This window comes from Canis lupus, unplaced genomic scaffold (genome assembly GCF_011100685.1).
Source record: "Canis lupus familiaris isolate Mischka breed German Shepherd unplaced genomic scaffold, alternate assembly UU_Cfam_GSD_1.0 chrUn_S311H471, whole genome shotgun sequence".
Classification (NCBI taxonomy): domain Eukaryota; kingdom Metazoa; phylum Chordata; class Mammalia; order Carnivora; family Canidae; genus Canis; species Canis lupus.
The window spans coordinates 21,022-43,137 of record NW_023331240.1 but is presented as its reverse complement, the minus strand read 5'-3'; the positions used below and the strand labels follow the sequence as shown (position 1 = coordinate 43,137).

The 22,116-nt window shown below is 46.9% G+C and overlaps 1 protein-coding gene across 1 annotated transcript; it reads left to right on the top strand.

Annotated features, from left to right (window-relative positions):
* Positions 1 to 42: 42 nt before the first annotated feature.
* LOC119879126 (transmembrane protein 192-like) lies at positions 43 to 18,788 on the top strand (the record flags this gene model as incomplete). The annotated part of the gene is given in 7 exon segments (XM_038589570.1): positions 43 to 198; positions 5,895 to 6,011; positions 6,013 to 6,060; positions 6,063 to 6,162; positions 9,984 to 10,118; positions 17,782 to 17,884; positions 18,226 to 18,788. Coding segments are annotated over 7 exon segments (795 nt in total), but the record flags the coding sequence as incomplete, so codon positions are not given.
* Between the last annotated feature and the right edge of the window lie 3,328 nt (positions 18,789 to 22,116).

The following is a 22,116-nucleotide window of genomic DNA, read 5'->3' as shown; positions in this document are numbered from 1 at the left end:
CGTAATCTAGAAAGTGGTGATTATATTTGCTTCTGTTTTTCTGTACCGCAGGGTTCCTTGGATCTCACCCAGAGTATTGAAGATGACCCCCTTCTGGATACCCACCATCTCCCACATCATTCATTACATGCTCATTTTAGACCCAGATTCCATCCTCTTCCTACGGTCATCATAGCAAATCTTCTCTTATTAATACATGTAAGTTGACTGGGATGAAGTAATCCATACAGAGGTGATGTTCTTAAATATATATACGCTCTTCAGAGGGCAGCTTGGCTACATCTGCAACATTTAAAATGTGCATCCTTTTTTACTTATCTTTCTACTTCAAAGAATTTATAGATATATTTGCATATGTGTAAGAATGTTTTAATCATGTTGTCTGTAATATCAAGATATTGCAACTATCACCATTCAGAGGACACTTTGTATGACCCATCCATATGAAGGAGCGCTCTGCAACATTTGAAAAAGAAACAGGGTGGACGTGTATATATTAATTAGACTAGCCTTCACACTTACATTGTTGAGTGTCTACAAACACAGATTTACGGCAGTGTGCACAGAACGTTCCTATTTGCACGTTTTAAAAGATAATTGAGAGGGCTGGTGTGCACGTATATTCCCATATATAAACAGAAAATTTCTAGAACCATTCGCAAGATCCTTTTAACACTAGTTGCTACTGAGGTGGAGGACTGAGGGCCTTGTAGAAGGCACCTGATATTTTTAGTATTTGCATTTTGTACTATTTGAAGGTTTTTTTTTTTTTTTGAAGGTTTTTTTTAACCACATGCATATATTACTTTTTCAGTTATTAAAAAAAAGATGTAGATAAATCTATGTTGACACAGAAATTTATCAATTTATCTACACTTAGGAAGTAATGTTAAGCAGGGATATCAGGTTGCAGCAGAACAATAAGTAGTGTTGCCCCATATTTTAAGCAATGATAAAATTACAGATGTCTGGGGTTTTTTTTTGTTTTTTTCCTTGGGAAGAGAGCATGAATGGTGGGGAGGCAGGCAGAGAGAGAGGGAAAGAGAGACTCCTAAGCAGACTCCATGCTCAGCATGTAGCCCAAAACGGGGCTTGACCCCACAACCCTGAGACCATGACCTAAGCTGAAATCAAGAGTGGGATGCCCAACCAAGTAAGCCACCCTGGTGCCCCAAATATCTGGGGATTTTTAAAAACACATGTATTGCAACTAGTAGGTAACTAGTAGGTAATCACATAGACACAAAAAGAAACTCCTAGAGAGAAAAACAAAAAACCCTGTATGTGCAAATGGTCTTGTAGGCTTATTGATGGCTCTGCATCTAGTCTGTTAATTATCTCCATTTTGGTTGTTGAGATCTGAAGCACTAGAGGATGTGTTCTTTGCTACAATGTGAAAAATCAAGAGGGCAAATTCTTAGCAATCCCAAGTGTTTATGAGGAGAATGAATGTGGCTCATTGACTTGTTCAGATGCTGTTCCAGTGACACACACTGTGTAGACTTGTACTCAGAGCTGAATACCCTGAGGAGAGAGGTGCATCCTTCTTCCCTGTGCAGATCTATTAAGTGTGGTATGCTTCTGCTATGGCTTCCTGATCCCCAGATTAGCAACTGAAGCACTTCCTTCCTGGTGCCACCATGTGCAGATGTGGCCTCCTGGTCCCTGGATTGTGGCCTGTTTTTTTCTTCCTTTTTTTATAACATACTCTTTAATTTGTGCAACACACTCTTTGTGTATATATTCCCCGAACATACACACACACAAACATGCACACATATCATTTTGAAAAACTTTTTTATATTAAACTGCTTGTCTATGATACTATGGGATTAATTGCCCTAATTTTAGGACTAAGAAAATCTTGTGTTAAAAAAAAAAAACAAGAAAAAATACCAGCATTACCCAGACACCAAAAGCAGATAAAGACACCACCAAAAAAGAGAGCTACAGGCCAATACCTCTGATGAACGTAGATGCAAAAATCCCCAACAAAATACTAGCAAACCAAATCCAACAATACATTATATCATTCACCACAATTGAGGGATTTATTCCTGGGTTGCAAGGATGGTCCAATATTTGCAAATCATGATACATCACATTAATTTTTTTAAAAGGATGAGAACCACATAATCATTTCAATAGATACAGAAAAAAAAAACATTTGACAAAGTACAACATCCATTCATGATAAAAATCCTCAACAAAATCAGTTTAGAAGGAACATACCTCAACATAGTAGAGTCCATCTATGAAAAACCCACAGCTAACATCCTAAATGGGGAAAAAACTAAGCTTCTTTACAGTCAAAAACGAGACAGGGATGTCCACTCTCACCACTTCTATTTAATGTAATACTAGCTAATACTAATGAAGTCTTAGCCTCAGCAGTCAGACAACAAAAAGAAATAAAAGGCATCCAGATTGGCAAGGAAGAAGTCAAACTTTTATTTTGCACATGACATGATACTATATGTAAAACCTGAAAGACTCCACCAGAAAACTGCTAAAAGTGATAAACGAATTCAGTAGTCACAGGATACAAAATCAATGTGCAGAAATCTGTTGCATTTCTATACACCAATAGTGGAGCAGCAGAAAGAGAAATCAAGGAATCTATCCCATTTACAATTGCACCACAAACCATAAGATACCCAGGAATAAACCTAACCAAAGAGATGAAAAACTTATACTCTGAAAACTATAAAACACTGATGAGAAATTGAAAATGCCATGGAGAAATGGAGAGGCATTCCATGCTCATGGATTGGAAGAACAAATATTGTTAAAATGTCTGTACTACCCCAAACAATCTACATATTTAATGCAATCCCTATCAGAACACCCGCAGCATTTTTCACAGAGCTAGAACAAACAATCCTAAAATTTGTATGGAGCCACAAAAGACCCCCAAAGAGCCAGGGTAGCCTTGAAAAGGAAAAACAAAGTTGGAGGCATCACAACTCAGACTTCAAGTTCTATTACAAAGCTGTGGTGACCAAAACAGTATGGTACTGGCACAAAAATAGACACATAGATCAGTGGAACGGAATAGAGAGCCAAGAAATGAATTATATGATCAATTAATCTTTGACAAAACAGGAAAGAATATTCAATGGGGAAAAGACAGTCTCTTCAACACATGATGTTGGGAAAACTGGTCAGCTCTGCGCAAAAGAATGAAACTGGACCACTTTCTTACACCATACACAAAAATAGACTCAAAATGGATTAAAGACCTAAATGTGAGCCCAGAAACGATAGACCTCCTAGAAAAGAGCACAGACAATTTCTCTGACATCGACCATAGCAACACTTTTCTAGATATGTCTCCTGAGGCCAGAAACATAAAAGCAAAAACATATATATTATTGAGACTACATCAAAATAAAAAGCTTTTGGGGACGCCTGGGTGGCTCAGTGGTTGAGCATCTGCCTTCAGCTCAGGACGTGATCCCAGGATCCTGGGTTCGAGTCCCACATCAGACTCCCTGCAGGGAGCCTGCTTTTCCCTCTGCCTGTGTTTCTGCCTCTCTCTCTGTGTCTCTCATGAATAAATAAATAAAATCTTAAAAAAAAAAAAAAGCTTCTGCACAGCAAAGGAAATAATCAACAAAACTAAAAGACAACCTATGGGATGGAAGAAGATGTTTGTAAATGTGACATACCCAATTAAGGGTTAGTATACAAAATATAATAAGAACTTATACATCTCAAACACCCAAAAAACAAATAACCCAATCAAGAAATGGGCAGAGGACACAAACAGACATTTCTCCAAAGAAGACACACACACGGCCGGCCAACAGACAGGTGAAAAGATGCTCAACGTCACTGATCGTCTGGGATATGCAGATCAAAACCACAATGAGATACCACCTCACACCTGTCAGATTGGCTAAAATCAACAACACAAGAAAACAGCAGGTGTTGGAGAGGATGCGGAGAAAGGGAACCCTCTTACAACGTTGGTGGGAATGGGAACTGGTGCAGCCGCTCCGGAAAACTGGAGATTTCTCAAGAAGTTAAAAATAGAGCTGCCCTATGACCCAGCAGTTGCACTGCTGGGGATTTACCCAAAGAATACAAAAACACTAATTCAAAGGGATAACAAGCACCCCAATATTTATAGAAGCATTATCTGTAACTGCCAAATTATGGAAACTGCCCCAAAAAACTTCCTTATTGTAACAAGTAAAACATTACCAAAGCAAACAAAGATAAAATCCTATCTTCCCTTTTCGCTACTTTAGTCTTTCTCCCTGAGTTAATAAATGAATGTATCTTACTGCTTTTTTTAAAAAAATCATACAAATATATACCAAAAGACGGGCTGCCTGGGTAGCTCCGTTGGTTAAGTGACCAACTCTTGATCGCAGCTCAGGTCTTGATCTCAGGGTCCTGTGTTCAGCCTCGTGTTGATGGGGCTCTGCGCTGGGCATGGAGACTACCTAAATACACACAGATTAGCACATATGTAAGGATTTCTCCCATTTCTTCCACCCACCCCCAGGTGGATAATACAGTATTTATTACTCTGCAGTGGGGTTTCCCAAACCTGAGCATGTGACAGATTCCCTGGCAAGCTTGTTAAACTAGATTGTTTGGCGGATGCTCCCAGAGATTTTGATTCTGCTGGTTGGGGTGGGATCTGAGAATTTGCATTTTTGACGAGTCCCCTGTGATGCCGATTGTGCTGGTGTGTGCACCACACCTTGAACTACTACTCGACAACTTTTTTTTTTTAATCTCAACATACAGACATCCATCCAAATTAATACAGGGAAACTTAGTAAATTCTTTCATAGCTGAAAAACATTCTGCTGTAGGAGTAGATGTATCTTAATTTATGAAGCATCCTGCTGTGGATGAACACGCATCCTTGGGCACTTTGCAGTTTTTTGCAAATACAGAGAATATTGCAGTAAATATTTGTAGCCATAGAACCCTCTGTCCTGATGGTTTTACTTCTAATGGGTCGAGTCCTTAGGACAGTAGTACTGTGTCAAGCTGCTTCCAAATTCTTTTTCTCTATCCCAGACCAGTCAGCAATATATGAGAAAGTCCATTTGCCTCTATTTTGACACCGATCTCAAATTTTTGTCAATCTAATTGGATAGCTATTTTTGTTCTCTTAAAACTGAAACTAGAAGTAAAGCTTTTTAAACCCTGATTTTAATTACCTTTGATGCACTAAATTAACTGTTTTTACTCTTTTCAATAAAAGAGAAGTGGGAAAGAAATTGTGTAACATGAACTATTTGATGGGTTTGGGGGTAGCTTTTCTTTTTTTAAAGATTTATTTATTTTTCATGAGAAACAGAGAGAGAGAGGCAGAGACACAGGCAGAGGGAGAAGCAAGCTCCATGTAGGGAACCCGATGCAGGACTCTAGGATCATGCCCTGGGCTGAAGGTGGCGCTAAACCGCTGAGCCACTGGGGCTGCCCGGGGGTAGCTTTTCTTATTTATGATTTGTTTCCAAAATTTCTGCAAATTTTTCTCCAAATTTTGTTTAAAACGTTTGTAAAATGGTTTTAAGAAGAAGTTGTTTTAAAATTCATTTATAGGGCAGCCCGCGTGGCTCAACGGTTTAGCGCTGCCTTCGGCCCAGGGCATGATCCTGGAGACCTGGGACCGAGTCCCACGTCGGGCTCCCTGCATGGAGCCTGCTTCTCCCTCTGCCTGTGTCTCTGCCTCTCTCTCTCTCTCTCTCTGAGTCTCTCATGAATAAATAAATAAAATCTTTTTAAAATAAATAAAATAAAATTCATTTATAAAAATAGGATAGCAAAAGTCATAGATAGGAGTATGTGAGTATGTGCTGGGATGGTGATAATCATTTCTTAATTCCAATTATTGAATTTTAATCCGACTGCTTTCCTTTCCACAGGTTGTATTTGTCATTTTAGCATTTTTAACAGGTATACTTTGTTCTTACCCTAATCCAATTGAGGACAAGTGCCCAGGAAACTATACCAACCCACTGAAAGTTCAGACAGTCATAATCCTTGGGAAAGGTTATCTTGTGGATCCTGCATTTCCTTCTTGAGCGCTACAAATCCAGTATCACCACAACAAAGTGAGAAACCGGGGCTACACCATGATCTACCTGTCGACCAGGCACCTGAAAGGACTCACGCTGCTGATCCACTCCACTGGTGAGTCTGGCTCAGCTTGTCTGTCTGTGGCTTGCTTGCGCGGCAGAAATTCCAGCAGAAAGCAAACGTGACGGTTGACTTTAATCAAATATATGCTCTCAGTTTTTGTGAGAATGATGTGTGTTGTGGCCACTAAAATTCGGATCACCTTAATGTCTTGAAGCTTTTTTAATAAATATATTTAGTCTAATTTTCCGTTGACATCTGTGCTTGTGATCAATAGGGGAGGGGAGGGAAAAGAATGTACCTCTATCCTTCTAGGTAGATTTTTGCTGATAATAAAAGACACTGTAATAAAAGACAGTATACAAGAGGAAAACGACCAGGAGTTTACTTAGCCTGCGCATGGGAGAGAACCAAGAAGACTGAGCAACTCTCCAAAATGGGCCAAGTCACCACCTTAAACACCACCCTCCAGTTAAAGAGTGGAGACGGTGGCGGGTGGGGGAGGTTGGAGGAGTTTTGCGAGGCTGCCAGGAAAAGCACTGTCCACAGGGTAAGATTGTTGTGCAGATTACTGCATTCTCAGTCGGTAATAGTTTCTAGAAATTTAAAGTCCTCCTTCTCTCCCCGGTACAGAGGAGGGGGACATGCTTACAAAATGTAGTTTTCCCCATCAATGTCTCTTACAAAAGAGATCTTTTCACTTCTACTCAGCTTTCAGAGCTTCACCTGCTTAAAATAATCAGCTTAAAATAATCCTTTGCGGAAAAAAAGCATATTTTGGGGTGGCATTGTCTGCCACCTGCCCCCCATCATTATGAACACGGGGTCCGTGTGATGTAGGAAAGACGTTAGGGTTCAGAGCTGACGGCTGAGAATTCTTGAGACATCTTTGGTGCAAAAAGGGTGGTTTTTATTTAAAGCAGTGGGGGACAGGACCCATGGGCATTATGTACGTTCGGGTTTGAGGGGTTAGGGAGAGCGGAAGTCTCTGAAGAATCTTGAAGCCGGGTTTCCAGGATCCTGAGGGGGCTGGCTATTTGTTAGGAAAGGTCTTTTATTGACACCTGGCTGGCTCAGCGGGTTGAGCCTCTGCCTTCAGCTCAGGGCGTGACCCCAGGGTCCCAGGATCGAGTACCGCATCAGCTCCCTGCATGGAGCCTGCTCTCCCCCTGCCTGTGTCTCTGCCTCTCTCTCTCTGGGTCTCTCATGAATAATAAGTAAAATCTTAAAAAAAAAAAAAAGAAGAAGAAGAAAAGGTCATTTATTGCTGTTTAGTAAAAACTCGGTCATGAGACCCTCAGATGCATATCGGCAGGCCACGTGCTTGGGGGACGGTAGCCACATCTGTCTTGGAGGCCAGAGCCTAAGGGAGGTCTCCTAAGGAACCTTCCTGTTAAAGTCGCTTACAGGCCCCTGGGCGTCGGGCTAAGACTACCCGTCACCGCCAGCAAAGGTATTAACATCGAGGCAGCTGCGTCCCTAGAGGGAGGTCACTCTGCCTGTGTCAAGGACTTGTCATGGGCTGTAAGTAGTAAGGAAATTTAATCATTTTTCTTCCGTTTGGTCCCCACATCACGCGTATCTCCCTGTGTCTAAACGCGGACTCCCGTGCCCTTTCCACGGGAGCAGCCTGCTTCATCACGAGAAGCTGCAGAGCTGCTGCTCTTTGTACTTGTAGGGTAAGAGGACGTAATTGCTTCACTTTCATGAGATGCTGTATTTTTCTTGTGGTGACAGAGCCTGTTAGAAAATAAGGTGCATTATGCAAAATGGAAAACTTGAAAAACTTTATGAAGGGCGAGATCAGAAAGTCCATATGGGACTTAGCTGCATTCGTGCCTCTTTTGTTCATCGTTGCAAACGTTTCCTTTATTTTTACTTTGAAGATTTTGCTCATTTGAGGAAGAGTGAGTGAGAAAGAGCTCGAGCAGGGGCGTGGGGAGGGGGAGAAGCAGAGTCCCCTGATGAGCAGGGGGCCGCACGCAGGGCTGCGATCCAGGACCCCGGGATCCTGAGCTGAGCCCGCGGCAGGCAGACATGTAACTGACCGAGCCCCCCGAGGTGTCCCTGTTGTCACGACATTTTACAGGCTGGATGGAATTACATTGAGCTTCTTCGGGTTATTTTTGCCGTGGTGCTAGAAATCTCTACTTTTTAAAAGACCCTCTTTTTTGGTTTGAGTCCAGAATAAACAGACGTTTTGAAAACCAGATTGGAAATCAAAATTAATCCCCCCCCCCCCCAGAAAAACGGCTCTATGGAATTTAATGTTTATTTTTCTCTGTGCGCTGTTAATACATCTGCTTGGGCAGGCTGCTCAAGGCCGGGCGCTGTCAGTGGGGGCCGCGGGGTCGGCTGCAGCAGAGGAGGAGCATCTTGGAGCCTGGCTCCCCTTCCCCGCCCCGGGGGAGCTCGACTAGGCCGCGGCCAGCAGGTGCCGCTGGAACCTTTCCTCCCACAAAGGGCACAGCAGAAACGCCTTTTTACCTTAAAGGCCTCGATGCCTTGTGAGCGGGGAAGCTGGGTGTCGGGCCACCCTGGAGCTGGGGTCCCCGAGGCCCGAGGTCTAGCTCCCGGGACCCCTCGTGTCAACCGAGCAACTGGACCCCGACTTCAGCCCCAGATGGTGTCACGTTCATGTCGCTCAGACCAGGACCCGGGGAATCAGGGACCTGGGGCCATGCGCCCCGAGATTCCACTCGCCCGGGGTCTGGGCCTCGCATCTGAGAGTCGCGGGGCCTGGGCGCCTGGCACCGTCGTGGCTGCGGCTGGGGCGGTGTCCTGGGGTGACCAGCCCCGTCCTGATGCCCACCCGCTGTGGGGGGGTCACACTGTGTCCACACCCGCGGTGGCCGCCAGCAGCTGGCTGTGGCCTGGTTCTGCTGTGGGGCTGTCGTGGACGCCGCCTCCTCCAGGCGGCCCCCGGGCCCTTGCAGCCGTGGCCAGGTTCCAGGCAGCCCCCAGGCCCTCGCAGCTATGACCCAGTTCACTGTCGGCCCTTCGTGGACGCCGCCTCCTCCAGGCAGTCCCCCCGGCCCTTGCAGCCACAGCCCCGCCAGCCGCCCCACTCGGGCCCTTCCTTTCCTCCTGTGCCGCTGCCCCCAAGTCCGAGGAAGGAGGCCAGAGGTCTTCGGAGGCCGCGGGGCCCTCGGGGTTGGGCGGGGCCGGGAGCCCGCGGGGCAGACCTGAGCCAGGCCACCCGGTGACGCCGCCCTGCGGACCCGAGGTTGGGCGCAGGCGGGCCCAGGTTCCAGGGGTGCGGCAGGGGCGGGGGGGTGTGACCGGGGTTCCCAGGGACACCGCACCCGACACTGTCCATGCGCCGGGGCCGCGGTCCCTGGCCGCCAGGCCGTCGTCAATTATTTTATAAACAGAAAATAGTAACAATCATTTCTTTAAGAAAATCCGGCGTCTTATGTGATTGTCTCTGTGGGGCATCGTCAGCTGCGGGCCGTGTGGGCTTCGTCCTCAAGGAGCGGGCCTTGCTGATTGCGCTGGGGGGGCTCGGCATGTGGGGGGGCGTGCACCTGCCGCGGGCTCCGCGGAGGGGCTGGGGAGCGTGCACCTGCCGCGGGCTCACGTGGGGGGACGTGCACCTGCCTCGGGCTCATGTGGGGTGGGGCGTGCACCTGCCGCGGGCTCACATGGGGGTGGGGCGTGCACCTGCCGCGGGCTCACGTGGGGGACGTGCACCTGCCTCGGGCTCATGTGGGGTGGGGCGTGCACCTGCCGCGGGCTCACATGGGGTGGGGCGTGCACCTGCCGCGGGCTCATGTGGGGGGGGGGGGCGTGCACCTGCTGTGGGCTCCGCTGGGCGGGGGGCGTGCACCTGTGGGCCGCCGCTGACCGCGCGCCCTCTCCGCTCTCGTCCGCAGGCAGCACGGCTCTCCTCCTGGTGCTGAGCGTGCAGCACTCCTTCCCCGCGCCCGCCCGGCTGTATCTTTACCTCGTCCTGGCCATCCTGGCCCTGGAACTGCTCTGTTCCCTGACCTGTCTGCTCATCTACACAGGTGAGAATCACAAAATACCAGTGAGTTGTTTCTGAATTTGTGTCAACAAATTTTGTCAAGTGACGCCTTGTATCCGAAAAGTAAACACAACAAAAATGAAAAGATCCACAAACGTTTGGTTTATCAAAGGCAACTGAGATGTAAGCCTGGCACTTAAATTTGAAATGATGAAATACAGATTAAGTAAATAAAGAATGCATGCAAACTGCATTTAGCCCAGACTTGCTCTAAGACAAACCATTTAGGAACTTATTTTCTAAATTTAGGGCTGTCTGAGGGCCAGTCTGTTTGTCTCTCTCTGTCTCTGTCTCAACTCTCAGTGATAAAAAATTTTTTTAAGATTTTTTTTTGTTTTGTTTTAAATTCACGAGAGACACAGAGGGGGCTGGAGGGGCAGAGACCCAGGTAGAGGGAGAAGCAGGCTCCGTACAGGGAGCCTGACATGGGACTCAATCCCGGGTTTTCAGGATCACTCCCTGGGCTGAAGGCAGTGCTAAACCGCTGAGCCACCCAGGCTGCCCCATAAAATTTTTTTTAAGGTTTATTTATTTGAGAGAGAGAATGGGAGGGGCAGAGGGAGAAGCAGACCCCCTGCTGAGCCCAGAGCCCAGTTGTGGGCCTATCCCAGGGCCCTGGGGTCATCACCTGAGCCACCCAGGCACCCCAGTGGTAAGATTCTAGTAAGCTTTACTGGGGCGCCTGAGTGGCTCAGTTGGTTAAGTGGCCAGCTTTTCATTTCAGCTCAGGTTCTGATCTCAGAGTCCTGGATGAGCCCCTATCGGGGTCCACGCTCAGCTCAGCAGGGAGTGGGCTTGAAGATTCTTTCTCCCTCTTCCTCTGCCCTTCCCCCTGCACACACTAAGATAAATAATCTTTAAAAAAAATAATAAAGTAAGCTTTAGATATGTAACATGAAAAATAGATGGAGGGATACTTTTGACAGAAAAGAATTCAAGCCCTGGAAAAATCTAGATTTCATTCCTGCTGCAATATTGGCATATAGTACGTCTGTCCAAAATACTAGCTAATTTTTTGCCGCTGCATAACAGTTATTTTGTGACAATAAATATCTCCTCTATGCATTTTAAAAGAGAGTCATTTCTCTACTTATGAAAGATAAAGTCCTGTGGATCTCAACTCATGTTTCATTTTACTGATTTTTTTTTTTTTTTTTTTTTTTTGGTGCATCTCCTTAGGCCTATAGAAGAGCATTTAGTTTTTTTTTGTTTTGTTTTGTTTTTTAATTTATTTATGATAGTCACACAGAGAGAGAGAGAGAGAGACAGAGACATAGGCAGAGGGAGAAGCAGTCTCCATGCACCGGGAGCCCGATGTGGGATTCAATCCTGGGTCTCCAGGATCGCACCCTGGGCCAAAGGCAGGCGCTAAAACCGCTGTGCCACCCAGGGATCCCTAGAAGAGCATTTAGAATATGAATGGGGTAACTAGTTTATAAATGTGAATGTCACATTATTGATTGACCTTTATAAACTTTTCTGTAGCTATTAGCTAACAATGAGCCAAATTATGGAGATTGCATTCTGTACCTCACTTAAAAAAAATGTATATCACCCACTAAACTTCCTAGAAAAGAATGAGACTTTGGGTTTTTTTTTTTTAAGATTTATTTATTTTTAAGATTTTATTTATTTATTCATGAGAGACACAGAGACAGAGAGAGAGAGAGACAGAGAGACACAGGCAGAGGGAGAAGCAGGCTCCATGCAGGGAGCCCGACGTGGGCCTCGATCCCGGGTCTCCAGGATCACGTCCTGGGCCGAAGGCTGCGCTAAACCACTGAGCCACCTGGGCTGCCGAGACTTTAGTTTTAAAGGTTAATTTTTCTGCATATAAGAAATAGCTTGCTACCATGTGACAAACGAATATTAAATTACTTTGTTGATTGAGATCAGTTCCATTCTACAACACTTCTGTCAAATGCTGTAAATGAGATAGTTTAGCTCTGAATATAGCATTCACTTACCATGTTATTTTACGGTAGCTCTACTACATTTATTTATTTGTTTGTTTGTTTGTTTAGGATTATTTATTTATGATAGACATGGAGAGAGAGAGGCAGAGACACAGGCAGAGGGAGAAGCAGGCTCCATGCACCGGGAGCCCGACATGGGACTTGACCCCGGGACTCCAGGATCACGCCCTGGGCCAAGGGCAGGCGCTAAACCACTGAGCCACCCAGGGATCCCTACTTTTATTATTAGAAAGGGTGCAAGCCTTCTGGTAGTGAGGTATTTTCTGTAGTACCTATCGAATGCTCTATGACGTAGCAGGACTTAGGAACATTCCAAGGACCGTGTAAGGGGAAATTGGGGCACCTGGGTGGCTCAGTCAGTTAAGAATTTGCCTTGGGCTCAGGGCAAGATCCCAGGGTCTAAGATCAAATCCCCATCGTGCTCCCTGCTCAGTGCAGAGCCTGCTTCTCCATCTCTGTTTGCTGCTCCCCCTACTTATGCTTGTTCTCTGTGTGTGTGTGTGTGTCAAAGAAATAGTCTTTTAAAAAAATTGCTTTATTCTATATGTGAAGACTTAGTAACATATTTCATTAATATTAAAATTTATATCTGAATAAAAACACCATTAAATCTTAAGTGAATATGTTTCCCTACTGTAAGAAAACCTGATAATTGCTAATTCCGACTTTCAAAATACATGGACGGTTTACATAGGAAGGGTTTATAATATAATTTATAAACTTAGGGTTGCCGCAAATATTGAATTTCTTTGGAAGATCGAAGTATGTCTGTTTTACCTCCACATCCTTAAGAGTAGGCTTAACTTTTTAAATTCTATAATGTGCCTTTAAATGTATTGCGGTTTTGACAGGAGAGATTTAGGGAGTAGCTTCTAGAGACAAATGTTGCTTTTGTTCAGTGTCGTAGAAAATATAAGCTTGGGCCCCAATGTATGGACTTTTCATGTTTCTCCATACTGAAATGATTTGAAAAGATAATGAGTTTTGATAACATTGAAAGTGATTCTTTAGGACATGATTCTTTGATATACTAATTATAACCTGACCTTGACTAGCGTATTTGCATTTTAAGTAGTTAACCTCTAGAAAACAAGATGGACCCTTCTTGTTGGGCACTAATTTGCTTTACTACCTCTACAGGGGAAAACTAGGAAAATAAAACTTGAAACAGTTTTGACCTACTAAATTCGATTAGCTCTGTTCATTTAAAAGTAAGCCAAAGGGATGCCTGGGTGGCTCAGTCAGTTGGGTGTCTGCCTGTCTGCCAGGGCCCTGGGTCTAGCCCATGGGCTCGCTGCTCATGGTGGGGGGGGGCACTTCTCCCTCTGCCCCTCCTCCAACTCGCACTCGCTCTCCCTCTCCCCACCCTCTGAAATGGATAAGTAAAATCTCTAAAAAAAAAAAAAAAAAAAAAAAAAAAGGGGGGGGGTAAATAAAAGATGATGCAATTAACGCCACCCCAGTTATCAGCCTTCCAGCAGCCGGTACAACTGCTCTGAAGCTGTGAGAGATTCGGGCTAGAATGGAAGCGGTGACCAAGCGCACCTGCCCTTTTCCGTGTTTTGACGTCCTAGCATGCCTGCTTTCCTTGGCTTACGATGGAAAGAGTGCTTTGAATTGGTGATATTGCCTGACTTTTGATCGAGAAAATGCTGAATGTGTTCAATCGAATCTATTTTAAAGGCCACAGAGGCCTTTTTATTGTGTCAGACTGTGATGCGTCTCTTAGTTCTGTCCCCTGGCTTGCACCTGAATGCCGTAGAGCTGTTATTTCCTGTCCCCCACTTCAAGAAGCTTACGTGTGTTCCAGGCTTCTTCCTTTGTTCAGGAATTCTGATGCGAAGGAGGCCATTTGAGAGAGCCAGCTAGGATGTGAACAGGAAAACTCCCATTCACCGGCGGCCATCACGAGTCGGTCGATTCTCGGCCTTCATCTTCCCCAGATGGCATCTGACACGACTGACCTCCTGGAAACGTACCCCTCTTGCTCTGGGCCTCGGGCTTTCCCGGTTTCCTGCCCGCCCCGGGGCCCCATAGCCGCCTTCGCTCCGGGCCCTCCCTGACCCGCTGGAGGGAGCCCCAGGCCTCCGTCCATCTCCCCTAACCCCGGAGCCGTAGCACCTCAAGTGTGTCTGGGCCACGGGAAGCCACGAGGAGCTCCTCGTCTCCAACATCCCTGCCGTACCCGGAAGGCAAGGGCATCTCGGCAGGGTGCACACCACGTCTCTTGGCATCATACGGCATCGTACGGCCTGCTTCTTCCCGGTCCTTCCTAACGGGCCCTGCACAAATCTCCCAAATTTCTCACTTTTAACCTCTTCTTAAACTTCTTGAGCCTAGGAGTCAGCTGAGCGTGCACATTAGAATCATAGGTGAGCCTGGCCGTGCCACACAAGGTGCGTATCATGTGACTCAGCCATTGCACTCCTGCATATAAACCCAAGACAACCGGAAACGTCCGCATCTCCACAAAACCATACAGTTGTTCAAAGAAGTGTCCATAATGGCCCAAAGTGGAAACGGTCTAGTGTTAGGATATATTAGGGCTAGATCAGCACAACGTGCTGGGTCATACGGTAGAATGTTATCCGGTCCTCGAAAGGAGCGGGTACCCGGAGTGACGTGCTGCTGTGTGCCCAACACGCATGGCCCTTGGAGACGGGCGCTGCGGGCGAGCAGCCCTCACGAGGACTGTGTGAAACACCCAGAACGGGCAGCGTGGGGACAGGAGGTAAGACGGGGGTTGCCTGGAGCCAGGGCGCAGGGGGCAGATGGGGAAGGACGGCCAGTGGGTGCCGGCTCACTTCCTGGAACAAAGAAGATGCTCTGAAAGTGGCTGGAGGTGGTTGCACAACCCGGTCCTATGCTGAACCATGGCACTTGCGCTTTACATGGACGAATGCGGGACACGTATCACCCGGAAAGCTGATGTGCAAAAGGGAAGAACGGCATGTGGAGCTTTGAACACCTGTTGCAGCGGGGATCGGCCCGGCCCCTCAGCCCCCGCGTGGCACACACTAGCTCACTCATGCTGCACGGACAGTGGCCACGGTGGTGCTGGGCTGGCAGTCGCCACCGCAGCCCTGGCCTCCTGTCCCCATGGAGCCTCCTCTCCGGAGATGGCTTGTCCCAGCAGGTGCCAGAGTCCTCACCCAGGCGGGGCAGGGCCCGGGCCATGGACGGCTATCCGGACGTGCGGTCTGTGGGCGCACCTGCCGGTCGGGTGCCCCGGAATCCCAGAGGCCGCATGTCCAGGGTCCTGAGGCCGCATGTCCAGGGTCCCGAGGCCGCACATCCAGGGTCCCGAGGCCTCTCCTCTGGAGCTGTATCCCTCTGGCTGTATCCTCCCGGGACCTTCGCCTGTGCAAGCGCATCCTGGCCTCTCCCATCACATCAGGGCCCCACCCTTGTCGCTTCTTGTGACACTAGTTACCTCACTAAAAGCCCTGGTCCCAGTCAGTCACATTGGGGGCGAGGGCTGGCACGTGTCACTTTGGGGGAGCGCGGTTCGGTCCGTTGCATCATGTATCCCCACAAACCGCCCAGCTCGTCGGTGGCCTCTGAACGGCCGCACCGGGGTCCTCTGTGGGTTGTCAGCTTCCTGGCGCGGGGCCTTGATGGCGCTTTCCTGGTTCTCCTCCTACCACTGTAGAGATTGATTTTCATTCCCTTTTATTTATTTATTTTAAAGATTTATTTATTCATGATAGACATAGAGGCAGAGAAACAGGAGGGAGAAGCAGGCTCCATGCAGGGAGCCCGACGTGGGATTCGATCCCGGGTCTCCAGGATCGCGCCCTGGGCCAAAGGCAGGCGCCAAACTGCTGAGCCACCCAGGGATCCCCCTTCATTCCCTTTTAGCAGATGGTTCCCCACCTCTTTATTACTGGTGGGTTTCTGCGTCCCTCGTCCTTTCTCATTCTGCTACTAAAAATGACCATCTGCGCCCTCGTGGGCAGCTCCCAGGTGAGCAGAGCCACCCTAAGCTTTATGTTCACCTGCTAAGTGATACTTTCCATCCAAGTGTTCAGGCCACCAGCAAGACAGAAGTGACCGGAACACCTTTCTCTTCTTCCAAACCTTCCACCATCCTGTCCATCCTCCCCATCTCAGCCAGCCGTGCCAGCCCCACCTCTTGCTAACTCAGAGACCTTTTTGCCGTCCCAGGCTCTTCCTTCCACCCTATATCTCCCATCAGTTGGCCTGCCTCCCCATCCATCTCCTCTCCTCTGTCCCTGCCACGGCCATGCTCATCACATCCCGCGGGGTTGAGTCCAGTAGGCACACTACTCGCCTCCCTTCCTCTGTCTTCTTAATCCGTATTCCTTCTCTTCAGTGTAATTCATAGGTAACTCTTGATCGTGAACAACTTACCCGTTCAGAGTTTTCTAAACGTCTAGGGAGGAAAAATCTGAAATAAAAGACTTTCCGTGAGCTGGCCCTACTCATCCCTGCCCCTTGGTGGTGAGGGGTGGTGAGCTCCTTTCGGTGACTCCCATTTACTCTCGGGACTAAACCTCAGTGCTTCGGCGTGGCACCAGTCCCTCAGGTCTTCCCTGCCTACCTTTCCACCCTATGCACACACACACACCTTCTCGAGGTCCTAAGTATTTGCTCAGGCTCTTCTCACACTAAAAACACCCTTCCTCTCTACCTCCCTAGTCTGTGCGGTTAGTTCTCACGTTTCCCTCAAGGCTGGACTCAAGCCCTACCATCCTCCTCCTCCATGACCTGCCCTCCCTTCTCACTCCTACTGAGTTAAGGGGCTGCTTTCCAAGATGTCACAGCTCCTTGTACAAGCTTTGATTTTGGTTCTTTTCATACTGTCTTGAATTGTAGACGTATCATCTGTATTTTACCCTGGACTAGTCGCTCTTTTTATAGGGTAGCGTCAACATTGGAGGTTTCAAAGTCCTGATTCCTGGATTAGAATCTTGGCTACTGGGATGCCTGGGTGGCTCAGCAGCTGCATCTGCCTTTGGCTCAGGGCATGACCCTGGGGTCCAGGGTCGAGTTCCATATTGGGCTCCTTGCAGGGAGCCTGTTTCTCCCTCTGCCTGTGTGTCTCATGGATGAGTAAATAAAATCAAGAAAGAAAGAAAGAAAGAGAGAAAGAGAGAAAGAGAAAGAGAAAGAAAGAAAGAAGGGAGGGAGGGAGGAAGGAAAAAAGAAAGAGAGAAAGAAAAAGAAAGAAAGAAAGAAAGAAAGAAAGAAAGAAAGAAAGAAAGAAAGAAAAAGAAAGAGGAAAAAAAGAAAAAAAAGAAATGTGGCTACTTACTTAACTTTCCTGGGCTTCATTTTATTTTATAAAGCCGGAGCGATAAGGGCATCCACTTCAGGGGGTAGTTCTGAGAACTGAATGAGGCAATCCATACACAATAGTTCACCTGTGCCTTCTGTGTTTTAAATTCACCCAAAAAAATTCATAGCTGTTATTATTATCAACAATGATACTGTCCGGATTCCCAGTGTTTAGTACAGGCCTGGCACATAGACTTTCAAAGGTTTGAGTAAATCCATAAACAAACCTGTGTATTCACCTTATGAAGCATTTTTGTCCATATTAACTTACTTGAAAAGCATGGCCAATTAATGTAATTTGAATAAACGGGAGCAAAAAAATGTTTTTCGTGATTAGATAACCTGACAATGATGACTTTATTATTTTAGTGAAAATTCGAAAATTTAATAAAGCCAAACCACAGCCGGATGTACTTGAAGAGGAAAAAATCTATGCTTACCCCAGCAATATCACCTCGGAGACTGGATTCAGGTAAGCGTTGAGTGGGGGGGGGGGAGGAATGAAAGACTAGAAAAAAAGAATTGTAGGGCTCCCCACCCCGCCCCCGGAAATCTAGAAAACATTCCACTGCTCGTTTATAGTTGTGCAGATGTGCCTTTAGAATTCAGTTTGACTTGCTTACTCCCATTCAACTGTGATAAAACAAAGTCTAACGAAAGGATCTCATTTTGGAGTATTTCCCTTGGCTTACGACGTCAAGGAGAAGGTCCCAAATACAGCGCAGTGCTCTGCAAGCTGGGAGGAACCCCTTTGCAGAGACTACTGAGCACTGGTTGGCAGGTGCCACCCGTCACCGTGTTGATTCTGTGCAGGACCGTCTCAAGCCTGGAAGACATCGTCGAAAAGCAGGGAGACGTCATCGCCCACCTGAAGCGACACAACGCCCTGCTGAGTAAGCGGTTGCTGACGTTCACTTCCTCCGGGGACTCTCCGCCCAGTAGAGCATGAGGGCCTGGCCAGGCCAGCGGCTGCAGAGGGAGCGGGGCCCACTGACCACCTGACAAGCCGGCCCAGCGGGTGGCAGTTTGGGCCGGATGCCACTGGATGCCACTGATGGTTCTTATTTGAAACCTGAATTGTGTTCTCCTTGTGGGGCTGTTGAGCAGGTGGGACTCGTGGGTCACCTGAAAGGTGCTTCACAGAGCCTGGATGCTCCAATGCTCCGGGAGGACGTCTCTTTTTGCACATTTTGAAGTCCTTTACCGTCTGGCTCATCCGAGGATCAGAGGTATGATTAAGCCTGGTCTCAAGCAGTGCTGCTTCCGCAGGCCGTAGAGCCCTGGAATGACTTGGCTGCTTATATGGAGGAGATTGACAGGATCATCTGTTTTAAACAAGGGTTTGATCAAATAAGTTCTTTCCACTCTTAAACTGATGGGAGGAGTCATTATTTTTTGTGGTTAAATAATGTTTTCTTTGCCCTGCGGAGCCTCACCATGTACCCGACCTGCTTGTGTGCTGTGGGATTACAGCTTGGCCCTGTAGCTCTTATGAAGAATTTCCTCCCCATAGGGCCTGTCTCACTAGGTGATTCACTATGCAAACACCTACAGCTTTTCATTCTCCACAAATAAGAGAATCAAGATCGCTCGGACCAGGGTCAGACTGACCAATGCTGCCCGTTGTATCAGCAGCACCTTCCATTGGCAACAGAAATACCCGAGAGAAAACCTGAGAACTTTCCCTTTTTTTTTTTTTTCTTTCCCTTTATTTTAATCCTTCTTCAAGGAGTTGCCATGTGCTTCAGTATTGACTATCCCTTGATTAGATCAAGAAAGGTAGGTTCAGTGGCTCTAAGAGGGTCTAAAAAGGAAAAATTCTACTTTATTACTTTATTTATTTAAGTAATCTCTATGCCCAATGTGGGGCTCGAACTTGACCCAGGGATCAAGAGTCACGCACCCTTCCAGCCGAGCCAGCCAGGTCCCCCCTTGGAGTATACTTTCAAATTATGAGAATAAATTGTCATATAAACTTATATAGATACTAATTATATCTAATTCTCCAGGTGGAATGAAGCATTTTTGTAAGTAAAGGGCATCATTTCCTCGGTTTTCCCAGTCTGCCCCTTTATCCATTTGCGTTAGCACCTCTATATACTGCCCTAGGAAGCTTCATAGGAGCGGAGGGAGGGGACATTTGTGATTATGTATGTGGGTCATTAACTGAATAATCAAGATCTCATCTGAAAACCCTAGGTATACACAGGTATTTCTCAGGGGGTGCAGTCATTCGGTCACATCCAGGTCCTTAGGAGGGCGAACACCAGTTACCTTCAGATCTTTGGGACCTTCTACATTTTGTCTTCTAAGGTAAAAGTGATGGCGTGTCGCCCGCAGACAATCCCCTTGAGGCCCCAAAATGATGACACTCACAATTAAACACAAAATTGTATTTTTAAAATTCAGATTGTATTCAAGTTTCCTGACTTATCCTCCCTCTCTTCTTCTTTTTTTTTTTTTCCTCCCCTCACCTTCCTTTTACTAAGTATTATCTCAAAACCATTGCCTTCTCTGGAAATCTGTCTCTGTGTTGTGGAAGAGGCTATAAACTGCATCTGCGGCCTCCGCAGGAGCTTTCTGGGCGTCATCTCAAACTGGCCCTCGTACCTGGAGGGATGGGGCAGACCCGAGAAAGGGCCAGACCCCCAGGCCTATAGGCCGCAGGCCTAATACACACGGGAACCTCGAGCCAGGGCCTGTGTGGAGTGGCTGCAGGCGGGCAGATCTCTATAGCGGCCTGTACTGGGTCCTGTCACATGTGCGGTCCAGAGCCCCCAGGGCACATCGCTCTCCCAATGCCGTGTCCTCAGCTCCCCGGTGACCATAGGGAGCTGAACACAGCCTCCAAGGACAGAGGAGGGGGAACACCCTCTGAGGGCCCAGTCCTCCCAATAGCCTTTAGCTATGTTCCTTTTCAAAAGGAAAACACCAGTGGTAGATGATTCTTACTTAGTTTTAAATTCAGTTGAGGGACACTTCGGGGGCTCAGTGGTTGAACGTCTGCCTTGGGCTTCCTGCGGGGAGCCTGCTTCTCCCTCTGCCTGTCTCTCTCCCTCTCTCTCTCTGTCTCTCATGAATAAATAAAATCTTTTAAAAAATAAACTCAGTTAGGATCTATAGTCAGTTTCTAAGGTTTATAGGATGAACTTTGGTTTACGGAAAGAGTTTATAAAGTTAGGATACTCAGATTCTGATGTATGGTGTCTGTATGACCACAAACTTTTCCAAGTCAATAATGCACATATCAAACAATAAGAAAAGTGAAACGAAGTATCAGAACTAGGAAGACCGGGTCATGAGCAAAGCACTTTAAATGTCAAGCATTCTATTCACCAGGCTCTCGGTGAGCAAGCACAGCAGATACAAAAACTAAGGAGACCCTGGTGTGGACGGAGGAAGAGCACTAGGATGGCTAAGCTCCACGCTGGGTGAAATAACGGCTGGAAGCCCGGGGCCTTAGGCACTTTGGGTCAGGGTGCCCTCCCCAAGGAAGGGGCTGTGGGGGTTCTGGGCAGGCTAAGGAGTAAAGAAAGCAGGGACAAAGGCCAGGAGCAGCACTAGGTAGTAAAGTTGAACCCAAAGTGTGAGGGAGGACATGGGGACAGAAGACCGTCCGGTTGGGGAGGGGCCCCATGCGGTCTCGCTGAGGGGCCTGCCCTGAAACATGGTCCACCGGCGAGTGCCAAGCAAGGAAGTGACAGGGTCAGTGTTATTTTCAAGAGGATCAGATTATAGTACAATGTGGAGGAAGGCTCCGTGGCAGAAAGATTTGGCCCTGAACTAGGAGGTATAGCTACATTTTTTTGAGAGTATGTGTGTGGGGGGCGCCTGGGGGGCTCAGTCGGCTAAGCGTCTGCCTTCAGCTCAGGTTATGATCCCGCGGTCCTAGGATGGAGCCCTGCAGCCGGCTCCCTGCTCAGTGGGGAGCCTGCTTCTCCCTCTGCCCCTGCCCTCTCTCTCTCTAATAGATAAATAAAATCTATTTTTTAAAGAGTATATATGTATATACATGGAATACATATATTTCTATAATTGGAGGATTTTGTTTCAGATGACAATAGCATTGTGACTTAAAAGTTAAAAGCTCCCTTTTTAAAAAGAGCAATATTGAAAAACATAAGGAGAAAAATAATTTGAAATCCTGCTACCAAGGACTTGTACCAACAGTGCTTATCGTCCCCCTACTCTCACCCGTTGTGGCTGTTATCAGTCTGTTCAAGTCTAGCCCATCTGATTAAAAAATACATCATTGTTGCACATTGCATTCCTTAAATATTAATGAAGTTGAGCATTTTCCTCCATATTCCTTGGCCTTTATCTGTCTTTTGTGATGTGTATAGATCAGGTCTTTTTCTTATTATTCTACTGGGATATTCTTTTTCTTAAATATAATATCCCTTTCGATATAAGGATAGTCCTCAGTTTATGTTTCTTGGAAATCTTTCATTGCTTTGAGTTCACAAAATTGAATCTCTAAAAGCCACGCCTGATGCATTCTTGTGTGAGAGCCAGCAGTGTCGTGAGTGAATTTAATATACCCAGGTTTCTGCTGCGGGCTCTGCTCTTCTTCCAGGGACTCAAACCCAAGTCATAAGTGAATCAAGCAACTTCTTTTTGCTCTAAGGCAGCATTCCCCAACCTTGGCACTATGGACATTTCAGGTTGGATTATCTTTGCTGTGAGGAGCTGTCCTGTGAATTT